At 43.1% G+C, this 19,511-nt stretch overlaps 1 protein-coding gene across 2 annotated transcripts; it reads left to right on the top strand.

The window, feature by feature from the left end:
* The first annotated feature begins 625 nt into the window (after positions 1-625).
* LOC116376895 (transcription factor GATA-5-like) lies at positions 626-8,106 on the top strand. Of its 2 annotated transcripts, none has more exons than XM_031838391.1 (7): positions 626-932; positions 1,396-2,018; positions 3,796-3,965; positions 4,976-5,104; positions 5,354-5,438; positions 5,666-5,793; positions 6,859-8,106. In XM_031838391.1, exons 2-7 carry the CDS (start codon positions 1,499-1,501, stop codon positions 6,976-6,978), a joined length of 1,152 nt encoding a protein of 383 aa, XP_031694251.1. In that variant the 5' UTR covers positions 626-932; positions 1,396-1,498; the 3' UTR covers positions 6,979-8,106. The 2 variants fall into 2 exon arrangements, with proteins under 2 accessions (XP_031694251.1, XP_031694252.1); XM_031838392.1 differs by lacking the exon at positions 626-932 and adding an exon at positions 951-1,191.
* The last annotated feature ends 11,405 nt before the right edge of the window (positions 8,107-19,511 follow it).

The following is a 19,511-nucleotide window of genomic DNA, read 5'->3' as shown; positions in this document are numbered from 1 at the left end:
TATAGGCTTTTTTATTCATCTCACCATAAAAACCTCTATCTTTCCAATAATACATATTACTACTTTTATTTATATATATTCTGAACATCACTAATTGTGTTTATTTGTTAGAGTCAATTAGGAATATTTACTGATTTTTCAGAATTTGGAATATTAAAGTAACGATTGTGGCCTTACATGGAACACTGTTTAATATTGTGGTGTAAGATGGATCATCGTCATCATCATAATCATCATCATGGTAAACAACAAGCAGAAAAAGCTAAATCCGTGCACCATTAAATAGCATCAAATGGATATATATTTATATTTATCTATAAACCTCATGAAAATAAAGTCAGGTATAAAAAACGCCTTCTGAAGGTTGTTGGTGTTCATCCTTCACGTCGTGCCTGGATTGAAACGTGTCCAACATGTGGTCCTTTCCCCAAAAGGAAAAGTGAATGCAGGTGAGATTAAAGCTGGTATTTATTGCGCCCCCGTCAACCCTCTCATTTGGGCCCTCTCCGACAGCCAGGGGTCCTCCCTCCCTCCCCTCCCTCTCCACCCAGGGCCTACCTCGGAGCGGTGGAGGCTGCGTCACGTGTTTTATCCTCCCGTACAAAATTTCCAGTAGGGGAGCGAATAGGAGCACACCCATATCAGCAATTATCAGCGACGGTTACTATCTCCAGATATACCGGCGGGGGGAAGAAGAGTCACCGCAGTCGTCCCGGATTCCCACAACAACAAAAACCTCGGGGTTCATTCATCTCCGATCAGTGCGCGTAACTTTTATGCATAAAAAAACCACCAAAGCCGTTTGGAGACGCTACCCCTGCGCTGCGTCACCCGTCTGTATGTGAGTCCGTCTGTGTGGAGCGACAGAGTTAGCCCGATTCGTGGACGCCTCAAGGACCCGGACTGCTTTATCACCCGACCGTCCTTATCTGGTGAGATAATACACTGAGAGCCCTTTGGAGAGAGAAAACGCCGTTCCCCGTACACCGAGCGCTGCTATCAGCGTTTTGTGTGATTTGAGTTCCTACTGATAGAAAAGGGTTGCGTGCTGTTTGATTCGGTTTCCGTTATGATTGTGATTTAATGAGGCAGCGGCAGGATATCTGGGGCCCGCCGATAGTCGCCTCCATCTGCACGGACTCTTATCAGCGCTCGTTTAAGTGCATTTTCATGTCAGTCGCAATGGTGCAGGTGAAATATGGCTGATGACACTGAATGATTGCTGGAGATTTTATTTTTGAGTTCTATATTTTCATAAGCAAACATCATAGTTTAACTCTTGCAAATTATATTTTGGATTGAAACGCAATAAAAACTGACTCAAAATGTGAAAATGCAGTCTTTTCTTCTGCTCTCACGTTTATAAAATCTCACTCTGATTATTTCTGTTCACAGGACAAGAATCTCCACAAGAAGTCTATTAAGTCGTTGGCTCCAAAAGACACAGACGGACTCTTCTGAGGAGGCTGGACAGGATCCCCCAAAACGGTTTGTGAAGATGTATCAGAGCCTGGCCCTGTCCTCCAACCAGTCCCCGTACGCGCACGATACCGGGAATTACATCCACCCGTCGGCCAGCTCTCCGGTCTACGTCCCCACCACCAGAGTCCCCTCCATGCTGCCCACGCTGCCTTACCTGCAGACCTGCGACTCGACCCACCAGTCCCACGGCCTCGGCGGGCACCACGGCTGGCCCCAGACCGGCGCGGACGGCTCCTCCTTCGCGCCCGGCAGCCCTCACCCTCCGCACGGCTTCTCGTACTCTCACAGCCAGCCCGTCAGCAGCAACACCGGCCGGGACGCGACCTACCAGAGCCCGCTGGTCCTCGGCAACGGCGCTCGGGCAGACCAGTACGGGGGCGCACTGGTGCGCTCGGTCGCGGGATCCTACTCCAGCCCCTACGCGTACATGAGCCCGGAGATGGCGACGTCCTCCTGGACGCCGGGGCCCTTTGAGAGCGGAGTGATTAGTCTGCAGGGACGGCACGGAGGACTGTCCGGGAGGAGGACCAGTCTGGGTAAGCACGGGGCCCCGAAACTAGTTTAGACGTCGTGATCATGAAGTGAGTTTTGATTCTTGAAGTCAACCCTGAAATGTATTATCATAACCTGGAAAAGATAGAAACACATATCAGTAAAGCGACTCTGTGAGGAAATTATAAAATATTATATGTTTTATATGTATAGTTAGAATTAGAAATTAAGAATATTTAACATTCTGGCTATCACCAAAATAATATTAATAATATTAAACAATGGAATTTGTTTAAATCTAAAAACATTAAATCTTTAGTCTGAACGGTGTTTTTTTTTATTTAATCTGCGCACTCATTTTAATTTCCAGTAATTTAAAAAGTGTAAAATCACACTTGGATTATTAATATTCCTATGAAAATGCATATAATCCTCATGGGTCGTCTCCTCCAAATACACCGATAACGAATGTATTCGTTCATATTTTCCAATCAGTTATATTCGTTTCATTTTCGTCCAAAATATATCAGCAAATGAACAACGAAACCACATTTCTGGACATTAATATGACCATGTTATTGTTATACATGTCTATGAGGTAACTTATTTTCCCTTTATCTCGACACTCGGCCTGTAGCGTGCCAGCGGTTGGTGCGTTCGTTTATCAGGGATCGTAAACGCCATGTTATTAATTATAGCAGAGAGGTGATAGAGAGGTTTCTAACAGTGATGGCTGTGTCACGGGGGGGGGGATTCAATCAAATTCCCCTAAACAATCCTGTATCACATTTAGACAATACGCATTATTTGCATTCTTCCTGGAAGACAGGGTTTAAAAAACAAAACAATCAATTAAACATGTTAATTAAATCCCGAGGCAACAGTCCAGCGTTGTGATGACACGGTTCAATACACACGGAGACACACACATAAAGAGTGGCACAACAATCAGAGCAGTTATCACCTTGTTCAGAAGACAGAGAAGGTCCGTTACGAGTTTGTGTTTGATGATTTTGGCCTTTAGACGCTTTCACACGTCACGATTTGATCTAATTTCGTTGATTTGTGGAGGAAATTCACACCGAAGCGCTCCTGTATATTTATAATACAATTATTTCCTCTCTTCCTGCAGACAGAGGCGTGTACGTAACATCAGCTTAGTGCTGCAGTTAAACATGTTAATGGTTATTTCAAGTGTTTTGTTTTTTGTATTTTTACTGGTTGTCCTCGAACCCCCGGCTCAGCATTTATTTTCTGATGTATTCCCATTTTGTTCTCAAGGAAAATCAAAAGCCAAAATCACATCATTGGAAGAAAGCCAGCAGGCAGACCTTCATCCCTGACCTGTGGGGTCTTCCTCACGAGGTCTCGCTCTAAATTGAGGAATTAGGAATGTGGGCAATTGAAGCCAGGAGTCCGTCGTGTGTCAGAGCTGTGATGGATGGGTGGGTGGGTGGGAGGGGGGGACCCCTGGATTCCACAGGCTGATAACGTAGCACCCCCCCCCCCCCCCCCGCGCGCACATTCTGTCTCTCTTTCTGATTCATTCTGGGGGGGGGTTTGATCTCACTCTCATCACAGAGAGGAAGGGGGGGGATTCCTCCCCCCCCCCTGCCCACCCCGCCCCCGTAGTTTAAGGTTGATCATTCACAGATTGATACAGCTGTTTTAAAAACAACTCTCACAGGATATTTGCAATAAATAAATAAATTAATTAATTCATTAATTCATACTTAAATATTTGCTGGATTAATAATGCAATTAAAATGTTCTCTTAACAACCCATTATATAATTCTCTATTTATGTCTTGTTGTGTGCAGACCTGATCGACGACATGTCCACCGAGGGCCGAGAGTGCGTCAACTGCGGCTCCGTATCCACGCCGCTGTGGCGCCGGGACGGCACCGGACACTACCTGTGCAACGCCTGCGGCCTCTACCACAAAATGAACGGCATCAACCGGCCTCTCATCAAACCGCAGAAGCGATTGGTGAGACGCGCGAGGAATGACCGACTGACTGATGTGTCATTTAAAAATGTACTCTACAAGTCTGATGTGCTTGTATATTTACATGTTGTGATATTCTATGTTGTGCTTTAGGTGCCAGATTAAGTTACAAATTCCTTCACAGATTATCATGTTATTCGAAACATCTGATCAGTGAATTAAATATGATATATTGTTATCATTTAAAACTATAATAATAGTAATAATAACAATGATAATAATGATATCTCAAAATCAAGGGAAATTCACAGATAGTAATAAATAAAGGTTTGATACAGTGATGATGACAAAAATGTGTTCTACACATATTGTGTTTATAATGTATTGAGATTTTTAAATACTTATGAATGGAGGACTAGTCAGAAATGAGTCAGACAGCAAAACAACATCATTACGTGAAGAATGCTCTAAAGATGTAATCTTCTTTAGGTCAGAGCAGGTCATTTCCCATTTTGTGGTTGTGCGGTGAGGGTGTGTGTCAAGGCTTCACAGCTGTACATTTCCCAGGAACCCGCCTCTTTCTAGAGCAGCTGTGCGTTGCCCAACATCTCCTCCTCACCGCCGGGCTGCTCTCCCTGTTTTTATTTGCCCCTGCAGTGACCTTGCCCTTGGACGGGGCCGCTTTTAGACGAGGGCCCCTCCAAAAGCAACGTGTCGCTGCTTCTTGCTCAGCGCTTGCTGCTGACTGACAGTCACACCGCAGTGGCGAGACAAAAAAGACATTATTTATGGTTGTCTGAGGAGTTATTGGAACTTTTACAAGCAGTATGTGGAGGGATCATTGTTGTACCAAACCGCGCACAGACATCCTGCGATTCATTCTAAAAGTTAAGGGAACAGCTCAACTCGAGCTTCTCAAACTACACCTCAAGGGTACGAATATGTGAGCTGGGAGACTATTTCTGAATGCACTGGCATTATTTGATTTTCAACCCAAACAAAAGTCAAACTGTTTTGACTTTTGACTGTTTCTCCCTCCTCTAAACCTGCAGCAGATCACGTCTCGCCGGGCCGGCCTCTGCTGCACCAACTGCCACACCAGCACCACTACGCTGTGGAGACGCAACGCTGAGGGGGAACCTGTGTGTAACGCCTGCGGCCTCTACATGAAGCTGCACGGGGTAGGTCGCAACATGGGGGGTCCACTTGTTCAAATCTGCTGCATTATCTGGCCTGCAATGCAACTCATGCTACAGTCGGGAGTGGTTGATTACTTGTGCAGCGTATAAAACTCTCCAAGGGCATCGTGGTCACTGTTATCAGTGTGGGAGGGGAGCTCGTGTGGGTCGCCATGACACCGCGGCCTCATGGCGTATCGGGGACAGGGAGGTACGCTCAGCTAATGTGGGTTTGCTCTGTACTCCCTGCAGGTGGCCAGACCTCTGGCCATGAAGAAAGAGAGCATTCAGACCAGGAAGCGCAAACCCAAGATGCCCAAGAACAAAATGTCCACAGGTAGGGGCCGACTGATGAAGAGAAAGGGGGAGAGTGGGGGGAGTGGGGTGGTGTGAGAGTAGGAGACGGATGGCAAAATCTAAACCCACAGTTTGATTTGCTTTTCATTTTAAAATGGAATATCTAAAGATTTTCAAAAGCAATTCGGGGTCAGAAGAGTCAGAATCAGCAAAGCACAAGTCGTTGTGAAAAGCAACTCATTTCCCAATGTCCTGTTTTGTCTTCAGGATCCGCCGCCTCTGACACCAGCTCCCCAACCTCCCTGTCGGTCTCAGAACACGCCTTGACCATTAAGAGCGAACCCAACATGGCCCCATCGCCGTACGCTGGACAGACGGTCACGTCTGCTACTCAGGTAAACCTCCTTTCCACTCAAATGTATAATGCATAGCGTGCAACGGCATTTTGCTCCAAAAAAAACCCCATGCAACGTTAACCTGACCATTAGCACACTCGCTAGCTTAGTTGCTGTTGGTACAACAGGCATACCGCTTCTTCAGAATCCTTATTTGTCGCATCGGCCCTTGTCTCATATCAGCAAACAGTTCCTATTTCACGGAGCAGTTTATACAGAGGATATTTCTGTACATGTAGTATTTGTGTATTCATGTGTAGATTAAAATATATGCCATATTACTACCTAACCTCAATCGACACCCCTCCCTCACCCGGATTACTAGTAACTCCATTACAATACACCCGGTGTACCCATTATTGTACGCTCAACGCAACTGATGTAGTATAAACACCGAGGAAGTCCTCTCAGGGCGGGTGGGAGCAGTGGTGTATGGGACCTTTACTCTGGGGTACCGGTGTTCATGTCCGGTTTGAAACCACAAGTTGAGTTATTTGGACCGACGACGCTATGTTGCTACGTCACTGAGTCACATGACATTACGTCCTTAGCTTAAGTTATGTAACAATAGTTATTTTAAGCCAAAACATGACGCTTTTTTTCTTACCCTAACCAAGTAGTTTTGCTGCTTAAATCTAACCGCCACCGATTCACAATGTTGACCAGGCGTCGACCTTCTGCGTCGAGATTCTACGCAAAAAGGTGACTTCTGCCCAAAATGTGATGAGTAGGGATGAGATCCCGTTGCCATGGCATGCATTCATCGGTTCACCAAAGTTGAACTCTTTGCGAAACTTCACCTTCACTTTTCTCAACCCTTGCATGGGAATTCACTGACAATGGCTAATCCATTGGAATTAGCTGATATTGCTGCGAAATGTTGACATCTTAAAGTCAACACAGATGACATCATCAGCCTTTAGAAAAAGCTCCCTACAGAGCCGCAGAGAACATTCTACAGCTGGTTTCACAGACTAAGTAGCCCCCCCTCATGATGAGCAGTTTTACTTTTATGTGTAAAGTCCGATTATTTTTTGCTTAAAATGTCTCTTTCCTCCCCCGCAGGCGGCGTCTCAGTTAGACGGCACAGGATCGGGACACGTGGACGTTAAATACGAGGATTATCCCTTTACCCCGAGCTCCATGGCCCCACAGAACTCCTGGTGTGCTCTGTCTCAAGCGTGAGGCCGACCGACGCCGCAGAGCTCTCCGTCCTGCAACTCTCCACGCTGGAGCTGTGGGACAAAACTGTGACTATCTGACGGCTCCATGTGTTCAGGCGCTCTGTTGGACGCCTTGATCTAATCCACTTGCCATACTATATACTGTGACACACTGGCTCTGCGACGGGACACAGGGTACGGGGCTGCCGTTACAAAAGGATGCGTACACAGCACGCCGACTCAACGGCTCAGCCAGGGCAAAGAACACAGCTGAACTAGGACAAAAAAACCTAAGGCTGGCTCTGCTGAACTCTCACCCAACAAGCTACATTTCCTCAGCGGGACAACAAGACCTACCTTTTACTAAAAGAAATCTCTATTTTTTGGAGAAACTCTCACCAATTATAGCAACGCAGAGACAATCAAGTGGAATGTAAAATAAAACATGGATACAATAACCTCTTTTTTTATAGCTGACAACTGGTTTTAGCTTTATGTAGAGTTGTTGTTGTGGCTGGTGTTTGCCGATACCCTTCTGTGGTCTTTTCAAGAACATAATGAGAGCAGTTTACGCATATTATTGTCATCGCAGAGGAAAAAAAACGGATAATGGACAGAAAAAGACCTTTTTTATGGCTGTTGAACATGTCTCATTACAGATGTGGAGATGATTAACCTTTATGGGCACATTATTTATGTTGAGATAAGGACAGTTAAAAGTCATGGTGGACACTAATAGCAGCCAGATATAGCCCCGCTGCTCACTGTTGTAGAATGGCCGGTGTGTTGACGCTGAGGTTGTGTGAGTGACTTTACAAGATATAAACTGCATCGATTTGATGATGCATTTGACAATCAGAACCAGTCGTCTTGATTCTGACATCATGACTACATATCAGAATTTTGTTTCATTTTACTGCTTTAATATTTGACATTAATGAAAGTGCAATGACTCAGTTTTTCATTTAAGCAATTGAAAGCACAAAAAAATGAGTGTGAATGATTCTAAACATAATAATCTAATTTTATTGTCTGTATTTTGTCAATAAGGGATTTTTATTGTTATAATGTTCCAAAGAACTCTCTATTTTCCCTCTCTTTTCAATGCTCTTTGGAATCTGTTCAGGTTAATAAACTGATTCACATAATATTCATTTGATTTATGAAAATTTGTTTGGTTTTCGAGTAAATTTCCCGAATATCTTCAGTGTACTTGAGATGGTGTGCTCTTTGTGCTCAGAGATGGATTTTCATGTCAAAAATGTGTGGTTGCCAACAGCACCATCCAAATGAGTAATCATGAATGGGTTATGAATGGGATGTTAATACTGTTCATTAGACAAAACTGGATGAAATATTTTTTCATACAATACAACAGGTTTAAATCGTACTATTGTACTGTATTCATGAGTGATTGATTGTAGGCTTTCTGACCAGTCATCCTTTACTTTTAGCTATTTAAACTGTTATTACAATATAATAACTAACTCTTCCAACCCTTTATCCATTACTTTTAGCTGTTTATACATACTTTTTTAGCTATCTCTTACGACTCTTAGCTAGATTTCAACTGTTTATCCATTATTTTTAGTGAACTATTTCAACTGTTTCTACATTATTTTTTAGCAAAGTCTTCATCCATTAGCTCACTTTTTCAACTGTTTAAACATTACTTTTAGCTAACTCTTCTAACTCTTCATCCATTACTTTTAGCAAAATATTTTTACTGTTTATATATTACCCTTCCATCACTTCATAAATGTATACAATATTTTAACTCACACACTCAATTGCAACATGCAGAGACAAATGAATGAATGGTTATAGGCAGCTTACTGGTTATTGCATACATCTAAGATCAGCATCACACTGGTTGATAATCCTATTTCCTTAAACATCCTGTGCTCTATTCACAGTAGAATTATATGGCCATATCTTCTCACATTTACCATTATATTTAGGTTTGTAGTTCACATCCCTGCACTGCATTGTCTATTGGTTGTTGGTGCATTTGCATGTATATTTAGCAAATCTATATTAGCCCATGCTCCAATGCACATAGTCAGCTATATGTGTGTGTGATTTCATATGTTTGTGTGTGTGTACAAGAAGGGTGTGTTCTCCTGCTGGTTGCTTAAGCCGACAGCGTCGACCAAAGGTTGCGTTCCAACTCTGCTTTATGGCGGCCGGGTTCGGATTGAACGCAGCGTTGAGGAAAATACAGGCCTGTCAGCAACAAGGCTGCTGCTTTACTGCCGCTGTGGCGACATCCAGGCACCGATGCACCACCGGCACTGCCCTGCTTTATGACTGTTGGCCAAGATGTTGCCGTCTTATCTGTTGCTGGGAGAGGCCTATATTCAGTCTCACGTCTGGGAGGGAGAAGAGTAAAGTGGATGTCAAATATAATGTCTAAAAATACTATTATTCACTGGTATATTAAAAAAAAAAATTTTTTTTAATATACCAGATAACCTTTTTTAGATAGATTTTTTAATATATATTTTTTATATATCAGATTACAGTTATTTTATTCTCTTGGTAAATATTTTCGAAAGACTCAATTTTAAGAAAGAATGCTGAGAATCGATGTAGTAAAGCCTGAGATACCTTGACTTGGTCCCACGTTGGTACCACTTTGATTTAATAAATAAGCAGTGTACAAATGTAACAAATTACTTATAACACACTATAAAGTAGTTTCATCAATTAAACAAGTGATTAAGAGTAACAGAGAATATATGAGAAACATTTCAAATGTGTTCCAAACTCGACTTCAGAAAAACTACTTTGACAAAAAAACTAAAAACAACTCAAGGTTCACTTACTAGCCTTCTTCCGGAGCTGTCACCCACATCTCATGGACTTCATCAACAGATGGAGTTTGCTCACATGTAATAATACACGTCAAGATATACAATCGATAAATACTTCATGCTCCCTATGAAGACATGAAGACATTTTTTCTATGATTACAACCGAGTTATGTGACATCGTCAAGCATTCATTATCTCTTCTTTCACAGTTGTTGACCAATACATTGATAAAAATGTCCTTATTTCAACTTACAAGTACAGTATAATATATTTTAACAATTTGTTAATGTTTGTACACTGCTTATGAATGCTAAATAGTGGGGTTTAAATGTTACCCAATTCCACATCGATCATACTTTGTACCGCAGGCTTTCCGTTATAAATGTGAAGTTCACATCTAAGATGAATAGTTGAGCAGCTCCTAAAAAGGTAAATTAAACTTCTTAAAAGCTACAGCATCAATGTAATAAAAATCCTCAACTATTGTAACCTGAAAGTCAATCGCCCTATTCTATCTCTAAACAAACACACACACAGTGAGCTACCAGCCCTATAGCTCTTCTATAGGGTTGTCTGGTAACCGCAGGGTCAACGGTTCGATCCTCGACTGGGACGTGTCACGTGTCGAAGTGTCCCTGAGCAAGACACTGAACCCCCGGCTCCCCGGGCGCCTGTCATTGGCAGCCCACTGCTCCCTATATACAGGGATGGGTCAAATGCAGAAGTCAAATTTTGTGTTTGTGTATATGTATATGACAATAAAAAGGGTTTCTATTTCTATTCTATCAGTGAGGGCTAAGTGATAAAGAGAAAGCTCCTCCACTCAAACAATTCTTACGGCCACATTTACACTCAATTGTTGTGGAATTGAGTGTCTTCATTACTGCCTTGTCACAATAAGACCTGTAGTGTGTGAGTGGAGGATGAGGTGTGGGGCTGCTCTAAGACCTCCTGTACTGTGTCAACATCAAACGCACCCCTTCCATTGGCTCTGGGTTTGTTTCTTTTAACTACACAAATATCAAAGATAACTTATTGCAAATACGGTTTTCAAAAATGACCAGGTGAACTTACCTACCAGTAGTTTAACTTGCTTGTCCCCTATTACACCTTCTGAGAGTAACTATATAGCTAACATAACGTTAGCCTATTAGCTGTTAGCCTCACAATCAATTGTGTGTATTTCATCAGGTTACTTGAATTGTCACTCTAATTACGAGCCGTGTGCATCCCTTTTTAGTGTCCCCTGGAAACAGTTTCCGCTGTCACCGTCATGTGAGCTGCTTGCAGCGCGTTTCATTTTTGTATTTGCAGTGAGCTTTCTACATGCTACATTGGTGTTGGCCAATTTCTTCAGTCATTTTTGTGCATGTCCCGACAAGAGCCATGCAATGAGGAACAAATATATACGGCCGTGAATTCATACCATTTCCCTTTGACCACCTCTGTTTTTACTGCTTTACACATGTAACTTTACAATTGTTGGGTGAAAAGGGCTAATACGTTAATTTCAACCAACAGCCGGTGGTGACAAAGAAGCCTTGGATTTGATTTAGACCTGGAAGCATCAAGGCTGCGGTGGGACCGGTGTCAAGGCCGTGATGACTGCCGCGTGATGACTCTGTAACAACTTTTGAGTTTGGTGTGTCAGACCTCCCCGTGTACCCTGACCCACACTTTAGGAGGGAGGATTTGCTTTAGTTGTGTGCATATGTGCAAGAGAGAGAGATTCATCTCCTGAGGGCCTTACATTTCCCCTTACTTCATGTTCTCGGCAGCATTCTGTCTTCCTGGATGTACTCTGCGACATCTAAGTGTGTGTGTGTGAGTGTGTGTGTGCGGTGTTACAACTCAATTCCTGGACTGACATGCGGGAAAGGGCCACGGTCCAGCAATAACACGAGCGACCGATAGTGAGAAATGGCTTTTTTTTTCTTCTTCTTTGTCTACAGCCGCAGACGGTCGTTCCCAGGGCTGTGCTCCTCGACTGTTCCATTCAATTACTGCCTGCAAACAAACAGGATATTCTCTTCTGTACTGTGGGTCCTTGTTGGGTTACTGCCTTTTGTGTGTGTGTGTGTGTGTGTGTGTGTGTGTGTGTGTGTGTGTGTGTGTGTGTGTGTGTGTGTGTGTGTGTGTGAGAGACTAAGAGTGAGTGTAGCACACACATTTATTCAACTCATTTTCAGCCATTAAATCAAAACTTCCGCCAGCTGTCTGCTCAGTGATTCACCCCGAGGTCCCATTCTTCACTCTGTGTGTGTGTGTGTGAGTGTGTGTGTGTGTGTGTGTGTGTGTGTGCGTCTGTGTGTGTGTGTGTGTGTGTTGCACTTAGATATACTGTGTGTTTGCTGATCGTTCTCGTGGGATGTTCATGCAGCTCTAATCACCGCCTGTGTTGTGGTGTCTCTGGGCTTCAACCCATCGTTTCCTCGGGACAACAGAGATAAAGCACAAACGGAGGCTGAAGAGGCCTGCCACTCACATCCAGAGCTCTTAAAACTGCAATAATCCTGCAGTAGAGTTAAATGATTCTGTAAACTACACATTATATGATAAATAGATCGGCATACTGTTGGAAACATTCTGCTGCTCACTAACTCAAAGTGAAGGTCACACATATGTTTTGCCCACTTCATGAATTTTATTTTGACAATTTATCTACAATAAGAGTTCCTCTCCCGACAACTATTATTTTTCTCAACGCAACTTCACCGCAATGTTTATTTTCACATTCACTTTCAGTTCATCAGACATTTTTATTGACTATCACCAACATTTTGTTGCGTACTACTTAATTAATTAATAACTACAACAACTGTGTATAAGGTTACATTAAGGGGGACACGTCCTCAGCGGTCTGAAGTCCATAAAACAAGGAGGGCAAAAGGTGTAATACAACAAGGGCTCCATAAACCAAAGTACATCTTACCTGGGAGGAGGTGGAGAGAAGGAAAACACACACACACACACACACACATAGATGTATGGCTGACGTTACATTTCACCTGAGATGTTGTTCATTAGAATAAAATGCTAATTATAGCACCTCTTTACAGTAAATCACATGTTCCATAATTTACTGGATTAGAAACAATAATGTTGGATGAATGGAATTATATTGAGGAAATCATTTAATTTAATTATCTTTTGGTGAAGTGCCTTCATGTCCTGTACTTCTTTCTGACCTCTGCTTTGGGGTCAGTGGAGGTGTCTGATTTGTCACCATTGTTCTGCTCCTCTCTGAGGTGAGATGAGCATTGTTCCTCAGCATGCTCCTCATTCCTCACCCCTCCCTCCCTCCCTCCCACTCATTAACCTTTCACTAACCCAACCGGGCTCACGCCAGCAATGTGCAGTGCTGCGTTTTTCATCCACTAAAGTAGCCCAATTACAAACACTTCAGACAGGGAAAGGTAACAGCGGAGCAGGTCAATGAAAGGAGAGATCATTTCGTGTAGCACTACATATTCATATTGAAAATAATTCCATGTGGACATGCTGTGATTTACAGTAACCCGGTATCTACAGCGCATGTGAACGCGTTCTCTGATTACGGCATTAAAGGCCTATTCATACTTTCCACATCTGTATGTCCACGAGGGTCAGCTTTGGTCCTCGCAGCGTAAATGCCGTCACCCACCCATGGATGAAAAGCAGCAGAGGTCGATGACTGTTGAGCCCACATCTTCACAGACACCTGACTCCATCATTCACCCCGGATCAAGCTGTGCTTGATGACTCAGGACTTCGGTGGGACGAGAGGAGGACTCTGTGTTTACACCATGATGCTTGGTGCTCAAACACAGTCACAGTTGATGGACAATGTTTTTTTTCTCATGTTGAATTTTGAATGTGAAGATGTCGGTTTTGTTTTTTTTTGTTTGTTGTGTTGCAAATGTGCTACAACTGTATTTCGTTGTGCATCCTTGTGTTGAATAATGACAATTATTGAGCTATGCGCCTCTAGCTGGTTGGCCAAGAGGAAGAAAATAACAAAGTGGATGCTCGTTTTGAAGAGAGGTTGGGCGAGGAGATCCGCCGTTACCCACATTTATAAAATTCCCAAATTTTCAAATGGCAAACTCCTGGCAAACAACGTTATGGTGCGTTACCGCCACCAACTGGAATGGCGTGTGGATCTGGAAATGTACATGCGTGAAACGCCAGACCAATACGTACTCTCAATTGTAATGAAACCGCAAGTGTGCCCCTTAACCGCTACAAGTACACGACTGTCCACGGATGCCAAGATGCGGAAAGTATACCAGAGGCTTAGGCAGTGTTCAGGCAGACTATCACAACCCATCTTTTAGTCTTTTGACCCAGTGAAGCTGCCAACGCAGGGTGGCCCCAGTTAAAATACAAGCAAGCATACTGGTGGATTACTTTGTAACGAGGTCGACTGTTTACCCCAAGGCCATTTAAACAAAGACAAAATAGTTGCTGCCTTGGTAACTTTCCAGGGTTATAAAATCCAGATTAATTTCTCACCTGTACATAAAGCAACACACCCTTGAATTGTTTTAATGGAGGACTTTTTGTGATCTGATCATGGGGCCTATAAAGCAAGGTCAACCTAGTCTGGCTTTCTTTGGGTTACTTGGCTATACTGAGCATAATCTCTATAAAAAGATATCTGCATTTGAATGCAGAATCTGTAGGCAAAGTGACACGATTTTGATGTCGGAAGCAGTCTGGTTTCTGTTTGTAGTCAAAGTAGTATTGACCAATCACGTTTGAGCGGGCTTTTGTTTCAAGTAGGTAACAGTCTGGAGTGCAAAGGAGGCGGAACCAGGCGGTGCCCTCCGGTTCTGCTGAGTGAAGCCAATGTGGAGGTGTCTTGAAAAAAGAAAATTCTCTGGCGGCCATGTTTTTTTTTTCGTAATCAATAAACAGAAGTTACCATATTTGGAATGTGAAGGAGTGACGTAGAGATGCCGTATGAGTCTCTGGTAGCGGCAGTGACCTGTCAATCACCGTGTAGCCCCGCCCTAAAGCATACTCTGCTTTATGGTCTATTTGACTCTAAATGGACCATAATGTACTAAATGAACATCATGCTGTATTGAAGAAGACTTGAAACTAGAGATTGAGACCATAAACTCATGTTTACAATGTTTACTGCGGTAATAAATCAAGAGAGAAGTAGAGTCATTTTCTCATAGACTTCTATACAATCTGACTTCTTTTTGCTGCAGGGTTCGCCCCTGCTGGTCAGTTTAAGACACCGCATTGGCTTCACTCGGCAGAACCTGAGGTTGCCGCCTGGTGAGAACCTGAACCAGGACTGAGAGGGGCAGACTGTCAGAGTCATGCAAGATAGGTCACAATGGTGACATACCTTGGTTAAAAGATAGATGACTGACCCATTGGTCTCACTTCGTGATTTCTCTTTGTAACCTGGTTACCTAAATGCGTGTCCATCGTATAAATCCCATCCCAACTGGAAGTAAGGACAAGTTCCTCGAAAGAACAAGTAAACAAAGAGCAGAACTTGAAACAGTTCCAACCAATTGCACGGAAAGACAAACACCAACCATACAGTCTGGCCCAACCTAACTCAATAGCCCAACCCAGACAAACTAATACAAGAGCAATGGGTTATTTGAGGGGCGCAGTGAACCCACTTCAGCCACACATGCCTCATTCATAGTTTTATCTAGAGTCAATAACACTCACCCTGAATAACAGCAACACATGCATAGAGCCAGCGACAGAGAGCTTACATACTTACAAATGTTTTATCGTGCATCTGCATCTGATGACCTTGTCCCTTGAATATTTCTGTGGCAAAAGAGAAAAACAGTGTTGGGCAGGCAGACATGCACATGTATTTATTTTCCCTCCCAGCAAAGACCATGAATCACATAATCCCCGCTGATATTATTAGCTGTTAACCCACGCTGGGGTCTATTCATAGACTTATTCTTCCATTTTTAGGAGGAAAAACACACAACAGGAGAGGCTGAGCGAGGCCTAAAATAAGACGGAAAACAACGGGGTGATGGATCACCCGGAGACACCCGAGAAACGATGACTTCCGCGGCCGTGAGTTTGATTGTTTCCTTGAGAAGAAAAGGTTACAGGAAGAGCGGGTGAGGGGAAGAGCAAAATGTACCCTTGAGGGGGAAATCAGTAAGAGCCTTCCTTTATTTGTAGTTACTATATGCTCTCTGACTGCATATTGTTACCCACCTGTCTTTTCTCTCTCATTCCCACACGGCTGATCTATCATCCCTCTGAAACATCTGCCTCACACCTGCCTCGCCACATAACTCAGTGGCACCCCATAGCACTAGCCAGCCCCTAACAGAGGGCTGACAACATCGCCAGCTCAAGGGTGTGTTTTTACTACATGAACTGCCGTAATATTTCATGTCAGCTGGCACACGCTGCTCTGTGGGATACACAGTCTAAGGGCCTGTGGTTCCTCGTCCCGATTTCTGAGGTGAATAGGATTTTATTTTCTGTATAGAAATGTCATGAGTGGTATTCTTACGTTGACCTCTCTGTATGCCGCGCTGTAGCTCATCTCATTGCTCTAAACTCGGGGTAAAAGCTGTGACGTATCAGGCATTCGCCGGAGACTTGAACAAAAGGCACTTTGTGTAACGTGATGCAACCGATGCACACGCTGGAAGGATTTTCTAAAAATTGAGAAAACTGGAAATGAAAATGAACGATATCGAAGTTAAGTTTGAAATTCAGACACATTGAACCATTAACAGCCTCATCAGAAGACGGGTTTCCGTCCAAATGCAGCAGAACTTTTAATCTCCAGATAATCAGTAAAAGGAAACATGAATTAATGTGCATTTCCATCAACCACCCTTATGTGAATATCAGGAGTCGGGTGCCACTAAACAACTGCAGAAGTAGATGGCACAACGAGATGACATCAAAAGAGCAACAATACAACTTTAAACGATCAAAAGAGAATATGGAAAACATGATACAAAAATATTACCCTGCTGACTCCAACTTCTAATATCACTTTTATTATTACTCACATTACTATTTTATATTACCGATACCATTAATGCACATTATTGACCTGCTTCTTCACCAGAGTCTCTGTGCTTTCTCGCCTCACAGGTTCCTGTGGATCCGGGTTATACATGGACCTGGTCTTTGCCTCCTGACGTGGTTCTGCCATACATTGAATGTGTTGTAATTACATTGAATGTGTTGTAATTCTGTTATGGTGTTCATTCTGTCCACATGACATCTATCAAACTTCTGTCCATCCTGATAGAGGATCCTCCTCTGTTGCTCTCCCTAAGGTCTCTTCCTCTTTTCTCCCTGTTAAAGGATTTTTTGGGGGAATTCTTCCTGTTCCGATTTGAGGGTTCCGGGATAGAGGATGTCAAATGTGTACATATTGTAAAGCCCTCTAAGGCAAATTTGTGATTTTGGGCAATACAAAAATAAATTGAATTGAATTGAATTGAATGATTGTTCCACGTATTCATTTAAAGGAGGTTTCAATCTCCTCATCACTCCTCATAGATCTGACGTTTCAGTGGATTTGTCACATTTCACACATAAAGTACACAAGTCAACAGAACTGTCTCTGTAAGATGGCATTACTGTGGATCACATCTTAAGATGCTAAACTAAAAAGGTTTTTATATATATAGGTTCTAACAACTTACAATCTGGATCATGACATAGAATTGATGTTGCTGTTTCCACAGCTGCATGAGCACTCTTACACAAACTTGTGTACACTAAACGTACTGTAGTAGGCATTAGACACATTCACACGCTGTGCACACGTGCATGTGGATGCAAAGTGATGCAAAGACAGATGGATTTGTTAGCAGGCGCCCGAATGGACATCCATCACATGATTTCATGTCTCCCATTTCCAAGATTGAAATTCTGTGTGTGTGTGTGTGTGTGTGTGTGTGTGTGTTTTAGACTTTATACAAGGATGGGTGCTATCTGTATTTTACACGTGGGAGTGTTGTAAAAAGAGATCACTCTCCCTGCTTGTGTGTGTGCGTGTGTGTGTGTGTGTGTGTGTGTGTGTGTGTGTGTGTGTGTGTAATGGAGTGCATGCATGTCGTGTGTGTGCATAGGTGCGTGTGTGTGTGTGTGTGTGTGTGCCGAGCTGTCTCTTCATCCGTCATTGGCCCAGGGTGGAGAGGAGACTACTCGGAGCCCAGAAAGCAGGGGTCAAGGCCAGGCTTACTCAACCCCGACAGGCCCTCCCCTTCCCTTCAACACCCCCCCTCTCTCTCCACCACCAAGGGCCAGGGGTGGGTGGGTGGGTGGCTGGGGGCTGGTTGAGTTTGCGGAGGAGGGGGGAGGTGGTTGCTGAATGGAATGGGTGAAGAGAAGAGTTGATGAGAGGAGGAGATCTATGAACAGTGAGGGAGCAATAAAAAAAAAGGCGCAAAAGGGAAGGATTGAGAAATGGAAGGCTTGAGGACTATTCTCGGTGAAAAGGAGCAGATATATGAAGAGAGAGGCGGGGGGAGAGAGAGGGAGACAGGGAGATATGGAATCTGGATGAAGAGAGAGCAAAGTGTCGGCGGGTTCTTTCTTTTTTAAACAGGTAACCGTGGTGAAACTCAAGACTCTTACAGGAATCAAAGACACATTGAGAACATTTACAGGTGTAATTTAAGATGATTATGGGATGTAATAGGACAAGGGATAGAGAGATGGACCCACCTCAGCTTTATTAATGCCTGTCATGAAGTCTTGGTGATTATTTTCAACATTTTCAAAGTGACATGCTGTAGTCCTTTTAGTGTTAAGCTATTGCTCTGCCAAATAGAGCCTGTTATTGTTGCTGCTGAAAATATAAGGTAATCAGCGTCTTCAAACATCTCCGTTTTACGGGGTTCCAAAAGATGCCGGAGTAGTTTGAACGCTAAGGGTTAAAGTGGCACTGAAAACGTATTTGTGTGGATGTTAAGATTGCTGCATCTATTTCCCTTTCTTGTGTCATTTCTTCCAAATAGTTTTCTTATTATTAAAGAAACCTACAAAAAGACCAAAACCAAGGAGCCAATTTAAAATTTTAAAATCGCAAATTTGCCTCAAAGGAATCTATTTGTCCTGTCTCAATGCTTTCTGATTTCCCTACCATGGTCTATCGCACTCAGTCGTCTCACAAATGTACAGTTTCCTCTTTAATAAGGTTCATTCATTTCCTAAATCAACTGGTCACTGTAGTTTCTTTTTTGAAGTTACTAAAGCATGGGGACGATTTTCCACATTTGGCGCTCTAGTGAGTATTTGTGGCACCAGGACAGTGTGTGGGATTGGGTCACAATAAAGTACAGTGCGTGTGTTCATGGTGATGAAGGAACATGTAACCCACGGTAACAGAGTGGCTCATTGATTCGTTCTTAATGGAACTCCACTCAGGGGAAAAAGCTTTATCAGGCTTTGGAAAAATACACAATAGTGGGATACATTCATTGTTGGTTTGGTCTTTTTTAAAGGGATTTGTTGACCAAAAGAAAAACATAGATATCATATCTGATTATATCAAGTTTATCTTTTAAAACAGACTTTTGACACCTTAGGACCTCCACAACTGACACAGAGCAGTGATATCACACTCTGGGAATCAAGGTGGTACAGTAGCATGAAATCAAAAAGAAAAGCAGTTAAACTAGTTAGTGAGTTGGTTTGTTCTGTACTTGGGTCATGGAAGAACATGTTTGCTGACACGCCTCCGCACACAGAGCGACAATGCCTGCTGATCCACTACAGC

The sequence above is a fragment of the Anarrhichthys ocellatus genome, unplaced genomic scaffold (genome assembly GCF_004355925.1).
Source record: "Anarrhichthys ocellatus isolate YVR2014 unplaced genomic scaffold, GSC_Weel_1.0 scaffold677, whole genome shotgun sequence".
Taxonomy (NCBI): domain Eukaryota; kingdom Metazoa; phylum Chordata; class Actinopteri; order Perciformes; family Anarhichadidae; genus Anarrhichthys; species Anarrhichthys ocellatus.
This window is presented reverse-complemented; position numbering and strand designations above follow the sequence as displayed.

What these genes read in the sequence shown, in the direction of transcription:
- LOC116376895 (XM_031838391.1), top strand. Translation starts at nt 1,499, where the DNA reads ATGTATCAGAGCCTGGCCCTGTCCTCCAACCAGTCCCCGTACGCGCAC. An exon ending in CAAGAACAAAATGTCCACAG is followed by an intron (nt 5,439 to 5,665) that starts GTAGGGGCCGAC and finishes TTTTGTCTTCAG; the next exon opens with GATCCGCCGCCTCTGACACC. An exon ending in CGGTCACGTCTGCTACTCAG is followed by an intron (nt 5,794 to 6,858) that starts GTAAACCTCCTT and finishes CCTCCCCCGCAG; the next exon opens with GCGGCGTCTCAGTTAGACGG.